Source organism: Silurus meridionalis, chromosome 11, assembly GCF_014805685.1.
Source record: "Silurus meridionalis isolate SWU-2019-XX chromosome 11, ASM1480568v1, whole genome shotgun sequence".
In the NCBI taxonomy this organism is placed as follows: domain Eukaryota; kingdom Metazoa; phylum Chordata; class Actinopteri; order Siluriformes; family Siluridae; genus Silurus; species Silurus meridionalis.
In genome coordinates, this window is record NC_060894.1 from 19,361,705 (window position 1) to 19,377,526 (window position 15,822).

The following is a 15,822-nucleotide window of genomic DNA, read 5'->3' on the forward strand; positions in this document are numbered from 1 at the left end:
TACAGTACACTACCCCATACTGATCACCTGATCACTTGCGATATTTTCAAGTTATGATGGGGTTATCGGAAAGCATCTCCATTGTAAGTCTGGGATTACCTGTGTATGTGTACTATTTAAATAGAGAAGTGTATCAGACAAAAGACAGCTTTGTACCAAATATAGCTGATTCGACTGAAAGATTTAGGTTTAAACAAGCTAGTATTCTAATTAAAACCACCCTGACAATGCACTCACTTTGTCCTACAAGCTTCAATTGCCTGCTTGCTTGCACCCACATGCTTCATGTCTGATAGTAAAACCGGATTTCATGTTTAAGGGTAGAGTTATATATGGTGCTCTCTCTCTCGCTCTCTCTCTCTCTCTCTCTCTTCCTCTCCCTCTACCAGTGACCAATCCGTTCCAATCTGACCAATCTTTGCCTGCATGGATGGATGACCTCTTTATTTTTGTCCTTCCACAAGCCCCGCAGTCCCCCCCTAGTATTTTATCCTGCATTCTGGTCAGGGCTTATCGCATTCAATTCCTGGGGGAGGGGGTTAGTGGGTGGAGCAGAAGGTCAGGCCATGTGACTGTATGCGGTAAACATGGGGCTCCTGGGGGACCACCGGCTTGATTTAGGATGCAGCACAGCACTAATGTCCATAATCAATGACGTGCCCTCTGCTTGTTGTCATTCTGACTCCGGATTCCAAGGGACAACACCCTTTTCAACAAGCTCTTGTTAACAAGTTGCTTTACATGCAAAACACCTGCTCATTCCGACAGGAACTTCAGGGTCTTCACCATAAGGTTTTATGCTCGCTCTGAGTTGCGCTGTGTATACGCTTTACTATAAGTAAACCATCACAAGTCTGTACCAGAGTAATTTCCAGGTCTGGATTATTATGGAAAACACAGTATTGCAAAATATTTGTGTTTGCAAACTATTGCGCTATTCAGTTTTCTAAAATACAAAATTAAGAATTTGTAAAAACGTTTGTCCAAATAACGCTTCACGCCCACACTTTTGTTTTCAGTCGTTACTCATCCACACTAAGACGTCTTAAAACGAGCAAAACGTAAGATGCGTCAAACTGCTTAATTTCCTCCTGCAGCTTATTTACTTTCCGGCTCGTTTTCGTTTTTTGCAGTCCAAATTGCGACGTGTAAACTCTGTTTTCAAATGTATCCATTTTGCAGGGCTTTTTTAAAAAGCTATGTATTCGCTGACTGAAAACTCCTTCTCAGTGTGGACGAAAGGCCAAAATGGAGAGAAAGATATGTGTTTTTAAGCGAAAATGTATTAAGGTGGACAGGGCCAGGTGTTTTTTTCGTGGAGTTAGGAGCAAATTCATCAGCACTGCCAAAAGATCGACGCTAGACTGGATCAGCTGTGATTGGTTGTTGCATTGTGAGGCAGCAATAGTACAGCGCCCCCCGACAGCGCGACTAAAATTCTGACTGACATCCATCAGAAATTGTAACGTAAATCATGTTATATTTGAAATAAAATTGTTATATATGGTCCCAAAAATCGTTAGTATGGTATTTTGAAATGCATAATGTATAGAAACCCTGTCCACGAGGGTATGTTTGTCTCGCTTCATAAAGCCGTTAGTAGTTCAGAGGTGTCTCGAATCCCACTCTTATCTTATCCTCTTTCACAACTCGGTTATAATAATAATGTAGGCACGTGTCCCTCAAGACATCCTGCTATGCTCTCTGATTTATTAGCAGTGCGATGCTTCTTGTTTTAACCCTCAGGTCTGTAGTGCTGTCCATAATAAACCATTTCACGCTGATTTACCGCTGAAGAACCAGGAGACAGTAAATGCTGTCGATCAGCAGACCATTATGGTGAACGCTAACATGATTAATTTTTCCCCTCTGATTACAGAGGTTGATGATTTCTTTTTGTTGACCGCCAAGAAAAAAAAAACCCTTGTTAAGAAGCGGATCAACTGCATTGTGTTCATTTAAAGTGGGGTTTTTTTAAAGTATGGGATATTTCGTTCAACAAGATGCTATTTTGAAAGGTGGCCAAGTTAGCATATTTCTGAAGAAGGAATGAAGTACTGGGTGATGAAAGGCAAATTATTTGAATGAGTTATGACAGTGCATGTGTGTATTTGAAGCATTTGGTGGGTTCTTTTTTCTTTTCTTTTCTCTTCTTTCCTTTGCTGGCTGATTTTCTGTCGGCAACATGTTTAAAAAAATCACTGTTCATTGACAATTTGCGGTGTTTTTGATGGAAACTTGCTTACAATTGAGTCTGACTGGTTCTAGACACCACGCTGAGAATCTCATTCGATTTCATTTATCTGCTTCTTCATTTTTAATTAATTTGAGACAAAAAGATTCTGCAGACACCAGCACACAAAGGAAGAATACTGTATCTTATATTAAACACTGCACTGTTTCCCGGCTTCATGTTTGCCCAGTGTAAAAAATAAGCATATGTGGATTTCACTAGGAGGAATATATGCACATTTTAGATCTTCATATAACAGAGGTCCAAAACATCAGTTTATTTCAGGGGAAATCTCCTTAACAGCAACTTAAGTGTTATTACACACTGTGTAAAATCCTACAATAGAATAATTTTCCTCTGAGGCTTTAGGAGGCTAAGAATATCTTAGAAGACTTAAAACTGAAGTGTAGCATAAGAATACACACGCGTTTCTTTCAGAGAAATATTTTATAATATAAAGGCTTTTTTGCAACTGGATATCTCATCTTCTTTTCATCTTACTGATTTATAGTTGATGATCTGGTGCCACTTATCACAAGGATTAGAAGAATGTAGGGAACGTACAGTATATGTATATCTGATTTTTCCAGCTATATGCGGTTTTCCCCAAAATATTAGAACAAAGTAGGAGACACACAATTATTTAGAATGCTTGGGATGTGGTAGCATGAAATGTTCCTTTCACTTAAACTTCAGTAGGTGAAGCCGTTCCAGCATGAGGGGCCAACATTTTTGTACACCACAAACCAGGATGATTTTGAAAATATTCTCATGGACCAGCAGTGATGGGGGTTTTAAGTTCTATCTATCTATCTATCTATCTATCTATCTATCTATCTATCTATCTATCTATCTCTCTCTCTCTCTCTCTCTCTCTCTCTCTCTCTCTCTTTTTCTCTCTCTTTCTCAAAATATCACTAAACACTAAAGTTTGCGACTAATCGTGAATCGGAATCAGAAAGTATGCCAAGTATGTTTGCAATTACAGGGAATTTGTTTTGGTGATAGAAGCTATATATATATATATATATATATATATATATATATATATATATATATATATATATATATAAATTACCTTTTAATAGCAAATACATAATCAGAACATTAATTATGATTCATTTTAATTCAGAACAGTTAATTGACATAAAATCATTAGTAATGAAGTAGCAAACTCTTCCACAGACTGGTACTGTGCTGTGACTCAGTGTTTTGGGGACCTCTGTTTTTTGTGCTATAGAGCGCTGACCTCAAATCTGTTTAAAGAAGAATGAAAGAAACTTGCTTTTTACTTGTCATATGTAGATTACAGCACAGTGAATTTCCGTCCTTTGCATATCCCAGCAATGTTAGGGTTAAGGTCAGAGCACAGGGTCAGAGGGGCAGAATGGTAATATTGGGGCTTTAAACATCTTCCGATCAGCAACCAAAAGCCTTAAATACTGAGTTACTACCTTAAATTTTTTTTTTTAAGATTTAGAACACAGAGAATTGCAAAGTTCTTATATTTTCAACTAAATAATCTATATAGCAGTGGGTCTCTAAATAATTCGATGTTATTTATGGCAAAATTTGATAAGCACATGAGTTCTAAATGGTGTTCCAGTAGCCATATACTATATAGGTTTTAAGACAGCATTTATGAAATTTAGTAAAATTCTTTCTTTGAATATACCAGTGATGTTAGGATGCTGGGGTTCAGCCATATTGTAGTGCCCCTGGAGCACAGAGGGGTTAAGGGTCTTGCTCAAGGGCCCCAAGGGTGACAGCCTTGAAATACCAAGCCTTGCAATTGTAATGCTGCCTGCACCCCAGACCTCCTTCTTTTACTACATCAGTACTTCACTTTACTAATTTTCTTGTGGCTGAATGACCACAAATCTCCACAACAATCTAGTTAGGCATCTTCTGAGAAGCGTAGAGGTTATTCTAACAGGAAAAGTGTACCTAATTGTAGAATGGAATGTTCAAAAAGCGCCTATGAATCATATAGTCAGGTGTCCACAAACCTTTGTCTATATGTCTTTTATCCAGCTGTGGTTTAAGCATGCTGCTGAATTTAAAACCTCTGATGGAGCAACGGACAATGAGTGATGCTTCAGTGTCTGTCTCCTGTTTACCAAACAGCTTTTCATGCTGAGAGCCACTGATCACAGTCAACGTAATGACTGGGGATTGTTCAGAGCGTAATGGCTGTCACTGTGGTGCTACAGGGCTCAGTGATCACGCCAAACTCCCTTTCTTTCACTCACTTTCTCTTTTTCTTTTATACACTGCCAATACAGAGGTGATGTTTAAGCTGCGAGAGAAAGATTGGGGCAGAATAAGAGAAAGAGATAGAGGGAGAGAAGGAGAGGAAGTAAAGAAGAGAAAAAGTAATGAAGTAGAAAGTGTGATTTAGTACTCGAAAAACCTTTGTGCGTTATAAACCTTTTCCATCATACATCTATATCTGCTCTCTCTTATTGGAATATGTGCAACAGCGGGAAAAGAGTTCACACAGTTTCCTGCTGTCAGATGAAGGCCTGAAGGGCAATCAACTGCTCACTTTACTGTGTTGGTAGACTATTCATTATTCAATGGCATGTGTCTCATTTGTTAAATAAAAAAAAATGAAAAAGAGATTATTTCACTGAGAGGATCTGTAAATGCATAATTCAGCATCCTTGTTTGTTTATTTGTTTGTTTACAGTCTTAAAAAAGCATTTTACCAGGATTTTGCATTGTAAATGTTGGAGAGAATTAGGTAAGCTGTGTTTGAAGGTTATGTATTCAAATTCATGGTTAGTTTTGGATATGCATTTCGTCAACCCTCCAACCAGCTCATTTAATTCGATTCGATTCGATTCAGTTTTATTTGTAGTCTGTACTTTAACAAGGACATTGTCTCTAACTGTATGTTTATCCCTGCTGAGCAAGCCAGTGGCAAGTGTGAGAAGGAAAAACTTCCTGAGACTAGGAAACCTTAAGAGAACCAAATATAAAAGAGAACCCATACTCATCTTGGTTGCACCAAATATCAATTCATTGCAATCTATCATTGTTAAGGTGTACTGTTCAGTGATGGGCACTTAAATACATAACTGTTCAGTTTAGAGTCTCATTATGGATTTAATACATATCATATACTAGATTTATTAAGTACTACCAATGGAAAACTTCTATATTGGAAAATGTGAGTTATTAAATCAGCGTGTGGGTAGAAACATCCAGGAAAACAGAGCTATCAGAAAAGCTCCACTAGACCACTAGAAAAACACACAAACAAAATAATTCAGTGGAATGGGAAAAATGTGATTAATCACTGTTGAATGAACAAAAGGAAACCAGAAACTATATTGTGGATACATGGTGTCTCCTGGATTGTTCTAATCGGAAGGTCATGGGTTCAAATCCTAACAATCCTTATTAAGGCCCATTAACCATCAACTGGTCTGTTGAATAAATTGTTACTCACTCTGGATAAGGGTGTCTACCAAATGCCATTACTGTAACTGGGAAATATGACTTCTTTGCACACTAGAATGCAACTGATATACCCTGGATGTGGTGCAACCATTAGTTGACTGAGTTTCCAAATTCATATTTCAGGTTTTTAGAATTATACTATAAGTATTTTCAGTTATGGTATTAGATTTGATTCAATAATTTTCCATATGTTCCAAGGCTCTCGGTTGTTGCAATGTATAAACCTTGGTTCATTCATTTATTTTTTTCATGAATACCACTCACAAGGCCAACTTTCATAAGACACACTTAAAAACTAGATTTTTGATTCTTTAAGTGCATTTTGTCTGACCATTCGATATGGCTAAAATGTCAGGCCATTTTCCAAAATGTCAGATTCTGGAACCTTCACAGGACTTCTATCATGCTTTGAACTCTACTCGTCTAATTTTTAAACAACTACAGCACTTCATCAGACTTCATCAGTTAAAGTCTGTGGCTTTTTATAGCTATTGTCAGGTTCATAACGAGTTTATAGGAATTCAAACATATTTTTTCTTAATCAGACTCAACCCCCTGTTTCTATTCTGAGTTTTCTCAGAAGATTGTCTTTCTTCACTGTCTCCATGACGATCCACAGCACTGTAGCCGCTCACTCGTTCTCGCCATATGCTTTTATTCTCTCTACTGCCACGTTCTGGGTCAACAAATACACTGAGATTATATCACTGATATATTTAGAATGCATATATATATATGTTTTACGCATAAGTGTGTCTGTGTAGCAGCTGCAGTGAAACAACTTGATTTATAGTCATCAGCGTCAGTATGATGGAGGGTTAATCTCCTTATTTGTAAAGAGATAGCATGGGTAATGTTGAGTGTGCTCTCTTCATTGGAGGTCTAAGAAAAAAACCAGGACCATGCATTATTTATAAATAGCTGTCCTCTACTCTTATGGAGCTATAAAAGGCGTCATGATTCATTTGAACAGAGGCTAAAAAATGTACTCAACAAATCCATTCATTCAATTCTTGTAAAAGGAAAGACAAATGGTAATACAAATTCAGTCCTTTTCAGTGTTTATACTTGAGTGTCACCTTAATCATGGGCATTTATCCACTGCATTACATTATACACCTCCTGGCCAGTTTAACAGGGACTTGTATTTATTCATGCAGTTTATGCCAATCAGCAGCACAATGCATACATTCATGCAGATATGGTTCACAAGAAACTTGACAGAAAAATGTACAGGTGATTCTTTACCACTCAGATTCCTGTTCTTTTGGCTGATAGGAGTGGAACCTCCTGTGGACTTCTGCTGATGTAGCACACGTCTATTAAATTTCAGTGTGTTGTATGTTTTCTCATTGCATTTGTGGTCATTTGAATTTGCATTTACATTTATACCAATCAGGTTTAACAATATGACCGCCTGCCTCTTGTTGTGTTGGTCCCCCTTTTGCTGCCAAAAACAGTTCTGTCCTGTTTGAGCACTATTCCTTCCTTGGACCACTTTTTATAGATACTGACCACTGCAGACCTGAAATCAAGACTAAGTCGTCTAGCGATCACATTTTGGCCCTTGTCAAACTCGTTCAAATCCTTCCACTTGCCCATTTTTCCTGCTTCCAACAAGTCAACTTTGAGGACGAAATGTTCACTTGCTGCCTGATATATCCCACCCACTAACAGGTGCCACAATGAAGAGATAATCAGTGTTATTCACTTTACTGGTCATAATTTTATGCCCGATTGGTTATGGGCTCAGTAGTGGTGCTGGGATTGGAAACTTGCTACTTTTTTATCCAGAGTCTAATGCCTCACCCACTTAACTACCATCCCCCTTACATTTACCCTCACTGTTACATTTGTTTTCCTGTTAGCTCAACCCAGTCTGACTATTCTCCTCTGACCTTTCTTACCCACATTGCATTTGTCACTTTTTTTGTGAATTCAGCACTTTTTTTTGTTATAATACTTAAACCATCCCCGTCTGGCAACACCAACCACAGCACAGTCAAAGACACTGAGACCATATTTCTCCACCATTCTGATATTTCATGTTATTTAAAGCTCTTGATTTTCAGTTGCATGCATTATGTATTATCCTGTTCCATTTGATCAGCTGATTGGATAATTGATAGCATGAATATGCGAGTGTACAGGTGTTGCTAATAAAGCATCTGGCGAGTCAAACAAACAAAAAAAAAAATACATAATGTTTCATAGTACAGAGTAGAAACAACTGATACTTTTTTACTCAGGAGACTTTGTAGCGAAAGTTGTGTGAATCACAACACAAATAGGTTACGTAAATCTGCTGAGAGAGACGATTTCTGTTGCAACTCTAATCCCTTGGATAGTAAACAAGCAAATTGGAAAGTATTCATCACCTTTGCTTCTGCCTTTTTTTTTGGGCGGGGGTTTGAGGAGAACAAGGGCCAGCCTTCTGAAAGACAAAAGCATGTAAAGAGGTTTAGGGTTAGAGACACAGTGAAAGGGTAAAAAGAAAAAAAAAACAAAGCAGAGAAAGCTAAGCTAAAAATAAGGCATTTTTTTTGAGTACGCTGAGTGATTTAGCTCATCAAACTGTGCCCGGGTAAAGTCCAGGCAGGTGTTTACTTTAGTAGGAAATAAGCAAAAAAGGGTCTTACTGTTTCAGCACAGAGGGAAGCGCTGGATGAATCAAAGAGAAGGAAGGATTAAGGGACTAAAGAGAGACTGTAGCTCTGAGTCTTAATCAAAGCTCTGCAACACAAGCAGGTGCTGCAGAGTGCTAATTACGCTCAGTTGCTCTGCATCCATAATGCTGACGAAAACACAAAGTTTCTTCCATATTTATGGGCTGATTTCCCAGACACAGAAGGATTCTCGGAAATAAATAAACCCAGAAACAGTCGAGAAGCACTTTTGATTGTATGTTCAACTCCAAGTCATTTCATCTAGCTTTATAGATTTTTTTTTATCCCTGCTATCTTCATACAGCTTTCACACGTTTATGATGACACTTCATATTTTATTGACCATTACTTGCTTCTTTTCTATCACGCCATAAGTCTAGGACTAAAGGATTGGCATAAATTGCACTAGGAATAGAGAATCATCCAGTGGGGGAAAAAAAAGCTTTAATTAAGTATGTATGGGTGTCCAAAAAACAACTATAAATATTCTTTACCACACGATATTTCAGCTGCCTACATTTTTAATATATCGCACCTATAAAGCAGCATGAAGACGGGCTTTAAAAGCAATCGTGAGTCTTTTATTTCTTTTAGTCCCATGCTCTTCTGAGACCTTAAAAAGAAAACGAAGGCCAGGAATATATTTTCTGTTTAGACCTTTCAAAAGACTAGTTCATGAGAACAATTTTTCGGGTCGTTGGACATACACAGAACATTATTCATAGCTGAAGTCCATTCTGGGTTTTATGTTCAGTGTGAATTAAACTCCATTTCCATGGGTGACAAAGTTATGATAAGATTATATATCTTTGAGACATGAGACATTAGCAGTCATAAGGGTAGCGTTTCAAAGGAATCTTAGAACTAATAATGATTCACTACGTTGCCATGCAGTGAATAAGCCTTCAAGTTTATTTTAGGTTTTTCTTTCACATTTCCTGGCCTGGAGATTCATCCTAGCTCTAACTAGCACAAACCAGCACACATTTATTTTTAGTCTAAAATGGTTTTAGACTTTGATTGATAGGTAACACCTTTTACGGTCGCATCTTTCAACCAGTCTTAAAAGCAACCAGACAGGACATAATGATATTGAGGGATGGAGGTGGGGTTTTAGGAGAGAAATTTTATGTTTCAAATGTTTCATCTTCACAGATATCAGAAAAAACTCCTTTAAAATGACTCCTTTACTTTGAAACAATAGCTGATGCTATAATGAGGCAGTACACAAGAAACAATGTGTATGTGGTTGTGAATTGAGGTTATAGTGTTACATTAAATAAAAAATAAAAAAGCCTGAATGTCTTTTTTTATACCAGTCCCAGGCAGATGGGGTATGAACTACAAAAGTCCAAGCTAATAAAAAAATACAGGAAGATAAAAATAATAAAAAAAATGTATGCACATTGTTTTGATTCTGTAAACATATTTCATTGATTTATGCAAAGTTCAAGTTTAAGTTTATTCTTTAGCACTTTTCACAATGGACTTTGTCACAAAGCAGTTTTACAGAACTTAAGAATTAAAGGGAATTATGTGTGTTTATCCCTGTGTATTCTACGTATATTCTAAGTAAACTATATTCTTAGGTAAGCATTATACTGACTTTTGGTTTTTATGCTACACACTGCGTAATATAACAGTAGAAAATTTGACTTTGACTTTATGTTCCATTTTATTTTCATTAAAAAATCCTCCTTTCTGCATGAATAACAGCTTTACACAATCTTGGCATCTGGACAGTTCAGTTCTCCAAACATTTGGATAAAATCCTTTGCCATGCCTCTTGTAAAAATTGCCAAAGGTATTCTTCACTAGATTTCTGATGATCCAGTTCATCACAGAGTAGTGACTGGGCAGACGATTCCATGATAGATAACACTCCAGCTAAATATTTGCTCTCTAAATAATGCTTACAGAGCTTGGACATAAACCTTCAAATCATTGTCTTGTTGTATGGTGAAGTTGATTCCAATTAGTTCAAATGGAATTGCGTGGTGTTGAAGTATGGAAAAGTAGCCATGTTGGTTTAGTATTCCTTTCAGCCGGAATGTCTTAATCTTCTCTCCTGTTCTCTGTCTTACATAAGTTCTACTGTTGGAGCATGTCAAATTTGGACATTTGTCCACAGAACTTGCTTCCAGTTATTCACTGTCATATGATTTCGCCTTTTAGCTAGTTTGTTGCAAAAAAACAAAAGAAAACATGCATACGTGCATACATACAGGTAGTCGTCGAGTAGGCTATATGTACAGTACTATGAAATGATGTTATAAAAATCTTCTAGAAGAATCAAATTTTCTTTCATTATTGTTATACTGTATATATATCATCATTTTCTTTGTTTATTTTTATGCCATTTGTATCATCTCTACACCATTTTGTTTCTTACTGTCATACGCCGCGGCTAGCGCCGCAGCTAGCGATTGTGGTCGTAAAGTCGAATGGTCGTAAGTTGCATAGGTCGTAAGTCGACGACTATCTGTACTCGTACTGTCTATATTGTCTCACTTTGTCTGTATTGTCTTGTATAGTCTGTTTTTGTCTTGTCTTGTCTGTTTTTGTCTTGTATAGTCCAAATTCCTTGTGTGTGTCAACACACATGGCCAAAAACCTGTTTCTGATTCTGATGTCTTAAAAACCTTTTAAAAAACAACCTAGGTGTTTCCAAACTTTAATTTCCCCTTAAGTGTAAATTTGTGTTTGCATATTGCCCTTGTGAAAGACAGGCATTTTATTCGTAATGTGTCTCTAAATGGAAAATATCTCCAGTAGCATTAAAGCAGAGACAGAAGACAGAAAGCCAAAATGGAGAAAAACACATGCATTTTGCAAATATATTTGGTTTAATATGGACAAGGCAATCGTGCAGTCTTGTTTTTGTTGTGGGTAGCATGCTAAGTTCTTTATGTTGTGAAGAACTTTCCTTATGCGCATTTGTTATGAGGGAAACTTTAAAAAAGTGCATTTGTTACCACTTATGATATTATTTAACATCTCTTTAAATTCTCGTTACTGTATCGACATTCAAAAGCATTGAAAGCAGTTGCCATGTACTGGAATATTTCTGTTCTTTGTCTTGATTAAATGGCATCTGCTGTAATACTGTTTTTTGCCTTATTTAGTATACTTTTTGAATAACTAGAGAAAAATGAAAGAACAGTTCTGCTTCTTAGAAACTGTAAGCTATTCATTCCTAATTTATGATACAGAACTTCTTCTCTGTTGTTTTTTGATCTGATACAGTCGAGTCCTGGGGAATTAGTCGCCATCTTGCTCTCCAGCGAAGATGAATGCAGATCGAAGAAACTCCTCAGACGCGAGAGATCTGGACAGTAATAGTAAAGGCTGCTGAAATGAGCAGACAGTTTGCTTCACAGATGGCTGATCAGTAAAACGGACTAGCGATCCTATAGTCTGCAGGGGGCATTGTGTGTGGGGGGCTCTATGAAGCTGGGAAAGTGGTGTGACTTCACTTTTCAGCCAAATGATCCTCACTAATTAATTTACCAAACTGGAGAATGGGCTGTGACATAGAACGACGACATGCTGTGGGTGGTATTTATGTGTGTAGGCGTCTGCTTTTATGGAAGATTCATTAGTTACAGTGGTGCGAAATACGAACCTCTTTTTTTATGCTTACACTTTCTCTTTCTCAAACACACACGTATGTAGTGAAAACACACACACCTTTCTCTTCCTGTCCAGATCAGATCGGATCAGAGGTAGACTGTCAGGCCTACGTTACACTCTGATGGGTGGGCTTCTCTTTTCATGCTCCATCCATCTTCCTGCCTGTGCTGTCTATTACAACTCAGATCTGCTCAATGACTGTCTCTCTGCTTGGGCTCGCTGTGACTAACCACTTATTCACGTTCACTCTGCGAACTAAAAAAAGCCTACGGATCGTTTTAGCAGAATTAAGTTGTCATTCATCGTTTTTTTTTTCTTTTTTCTTTAAAATACTGTGGAAAAAGCATTACCAGCATAGCAGCAGGGAGAATGACGAGTGGAATGAGGTGCAGGCTGTCATTACTTTGCAATGCATCTCTGTCAGAAGGGATACGCATAGAGATAATTACTGACCAGAGTCTTTTCTTTTGCCACAGGCATTTCAGCAAATTATTCATCATGACATTGTAGGCAAGAGCGTTTGCCCTGATTATAACTCTCAAGATAACGGCTGCATTTTAGCTGTCTTAGGAACCTTAACCTTAATGTTTGTAATTCGTGTAAATGTAGGTCCTGAGTGCACAGGGTCTGGCATAGGGCTTGTTAATGTTTTATAAATTATATTTTTTGGCTGTTTATGACTGTAGACTTTTTCTGCCTTTTTTCTATTTAAAAGAATAGGTTAATAGAACAGAATAGAAAAGGTAATAGAACAGGTTAATATGCTACAGCAGAGTTTTAGAGCCACGTTAAAAAAAATCTAAGATTAAGAGATTAAATTCATAGCAATACGAGAATAATAGTTGTAATATTTTGACCTCGGACCAATTATGACTCTGTGCTTTACTTATTGCTAAATCCTAACCTAATGTAAGTATTTAACCAAATCCTCCACATCCGGTTTATGCAGAACAGTGAAATTTAGCAATTCTGTGATTTTTCTCAAAATATTACCACTTTAATCTCGTATTGCTACGACTTTATTCTCAAAATATTTCAAATTTATTACAGTAATCTTACATTATTTTATTTTTTACTTGGCACTTAAACGCCTTCGTAATATGCTTAAACAAGCACTTTTTACATCTGTGGTGAAAAGAAAGCATCTCAGAATGCACAAGAACAGGTATCTGATGTGACAGTGGACACCAGATCACAAAAGGCATATGTGAAGATTAAAAGAAAGGAAAAAAAACAGACTTTTGAGCACGGCTTGTTCGTTCAAAATGTTATTTATATTGTTGTTTTACGGTCCCCTGGTGGTCTAGTGGTTAGGATGCGGCGCTCTCACTGCTGCGGCCCGGGTTCGATCCCCGGTCAGGGAACCAACCCCAGCCACTCTTAGTGCCGGTCCCAAGCCCGGATGAATGGGGAGGGTTGCGTTAGGAAGGGCATCCAGCCTAAAAATGTGCCAAATCAAAACATGCGGATGATCCGCTGTGGCGACCCCTAATGGAAGAAGCCGAAAGAGAGTTTTTTCATTGTTGCACTGTTTTAGACATTACATTTGTTTCAGGCATATAATGGAATAGATCTGCATAGATATTACCCACATAAAAGTGCAGATCAGAAGGTACTCATGATACATTTAAAATCTGGCTTGTAATCAGGGACAGTTTAGTCAACATGCATCTCTCCAAGCCATATTTGAGAATCTGTTCCAGATTTTATTTTTATTTTTTTTGCATAAAACACTCAGAAATGGAACAACAGAAAATTCGTGGTCCAAAAGTGTTAAGCTGATTTACATATTACACCATTTGGAAATGCAAATGTATTCATTTCAGTTACATTTTTTTAGTATGATGCTTTTACAAAAAGACATTGTCATGCAAAGTCACAATTTTCTGTATTGTTACACAATGCAATGTTTTCAACTCAAAAATGGATTTGGACAGTTGCCAAAACATGTAATCAATAAAGTAGACATGCGCCAATCTAACACTGATTATCTCTTTATCTTGGCACCTGTTAGTGAGTGGATACATTAGGCAGCAAGAGAAAGTGACAAGGGCCAAATTGTGATTGCTAGATGCCTGGTTCAGATCATCTCCAAAACTGAAGCTCTTGTGGGTTGGTCCTGGTCTGCAGTGGTCAGTATCTATCAAACATGCTCCAAGGAAGGAACAATGGTGAACCGGTGACAGGGTCATAAGCTACCAAGGCACAATGATGCACGTGGGGAGTGAAGGCTGGTCTGTGTGGTCCGATCCAATATAGGAGCTTCTGTAGCTCAAATTCCTGAAGAAGTTAAAGCTGTTAGTGTTCGATGAATCAGGACTGTTTTGGCAGCAAAAGGGGACCAACACAATATTAGGCAGGTGGTCATAATGTTATGCCTGATTGGTGTGTGTGTGTGTTGTGTGTTGTGTGTGTGTGTGTGTGTGTGTGTGTGTGTGTGTGTATATATATAGTTAAAAAGACCAGGTATGACTTTGCATTCATTTCCTAGTTTTACTCCAAACTACTGATTTTATTTTGTAAAAGAAATTGCATTGGGTGTTATTTGTATGCATTCTTATATGTAGTTTTAGATAATAATATCACAGAAGATTAGAAGCTACAATAATTCTGCAAATATTAACATGACCTACAGATTGATACCTATAATCAGTTGAGCTTGTTTTGTTCCTTCTTCAGGTGAAACAAAAGGAGGCTGTGTGAAGGGTGATGCAGGAACAGTGAGCAACATTCCCGTCACAATGCCAGGTGCCGTTCTCCTCATCATTGCCGCTTTACTGGGATCGGCTGGCTCGGAGAAACCAGAGAACTCCATCACAGGTAATATTATGAAATAAGAGCAAGTCGTTTTAATTATAATTGATCACCAGTGGGAGTGTTAAGCTTGGGAAGAGCTCGGATGGAATGTGTTCTCTGGAGTGATGAATAACAATTTTTTGCCTGGCAGTCTGATGGATGAATCTGGCGTTGGCAGATGCCAGTAGAATGCTGTCTAATGGAATGCATGGTGCCAGCAGTAAGGTTTGGTGGGGAAGGGGACAATAATCTTCGGCAGAGTTTTTGGGCTCGGTAACTTTTGTTTCAATGAAGGCTCAAGTTAATGGTACATCATACAAAAGATAAATTAAAATTTTTGATTAAATGGGTACAAATTTAATGACATTTCATTATTTAATGAGATATTTAGATATGAACCTCATTAGTCCTCCAGAAACTGTGAGAAACCTCCAGAACCCTGTGAAATGAAAAAGTAATCTGTCTTATATAAGTAATTCAGTTTCACGCAATTATTATTTTTGTTTTACTCATCTATGGCATTTTCTAACAACTTTAGTTGGTTGTGACAAGAAATCTGAAAAGAAAAGTACAAAGAATGAGCTCTTACTTTGTCCTGCTAGCTTCATATCTCACCACTTGCTAACAACATAGAGCTTCATATCTCACCACTTGCTAACAACATAGAGCTTCATATCTCACCACTTGCTAACAACATAGAGCTTCATATCTCACCACTTGCTAACAATATAGAGCTTCATATCTCACTATTTGCTAACAACATAGAGCTTCATATCTCACCACTTGCTAACAACATACAGCTTCATATCTCACTATTTGCTAACAACATAGAGCTTCATATCTCACCACTTGCTAACAATATAGAGCTTCATATCTCACTATTTGCTAACAACATAGAGCTTCATATCTCACCACTTGCTAATATCATAAAGCTTTATATCTCACCATTTGCTAACAACATAGGGCTTTATATCTGAGTGCCCATTTATAACAAAGAGCTTTATATCTGGCTGCTCATTCTCAACA

At 37.5% G+C, this 15,822-nt stretch overlaps 1 protein-coding gene across 2 annotated transcripts in view; it reads left to right on the forward strand.

The window, feature by feature from the left end:
* The window catches only part of LOC124393371 (roundabout homolog 1-like), a 204,017-nt gene that overhangs the window by 7,726 nt on the left and 180,469 nt on the right, over positions 1-15,822 (forward strand). For both annotated transcript variants that reach the window (XM_046861141.1, XM_046861140.1), the window contains exon 2: positions 14,680-14,820. In XM_046861141.1, coding sequence (XP_046717097.1) covers positions 14,742-14,820 — 79 coding nt within the window. In that variant the 5' untranslated portion in view covers positions 14,680-14,741. The remainder of the gene's footprint in view (positions 1-14,679; positions 14,821-15,822) is intronic.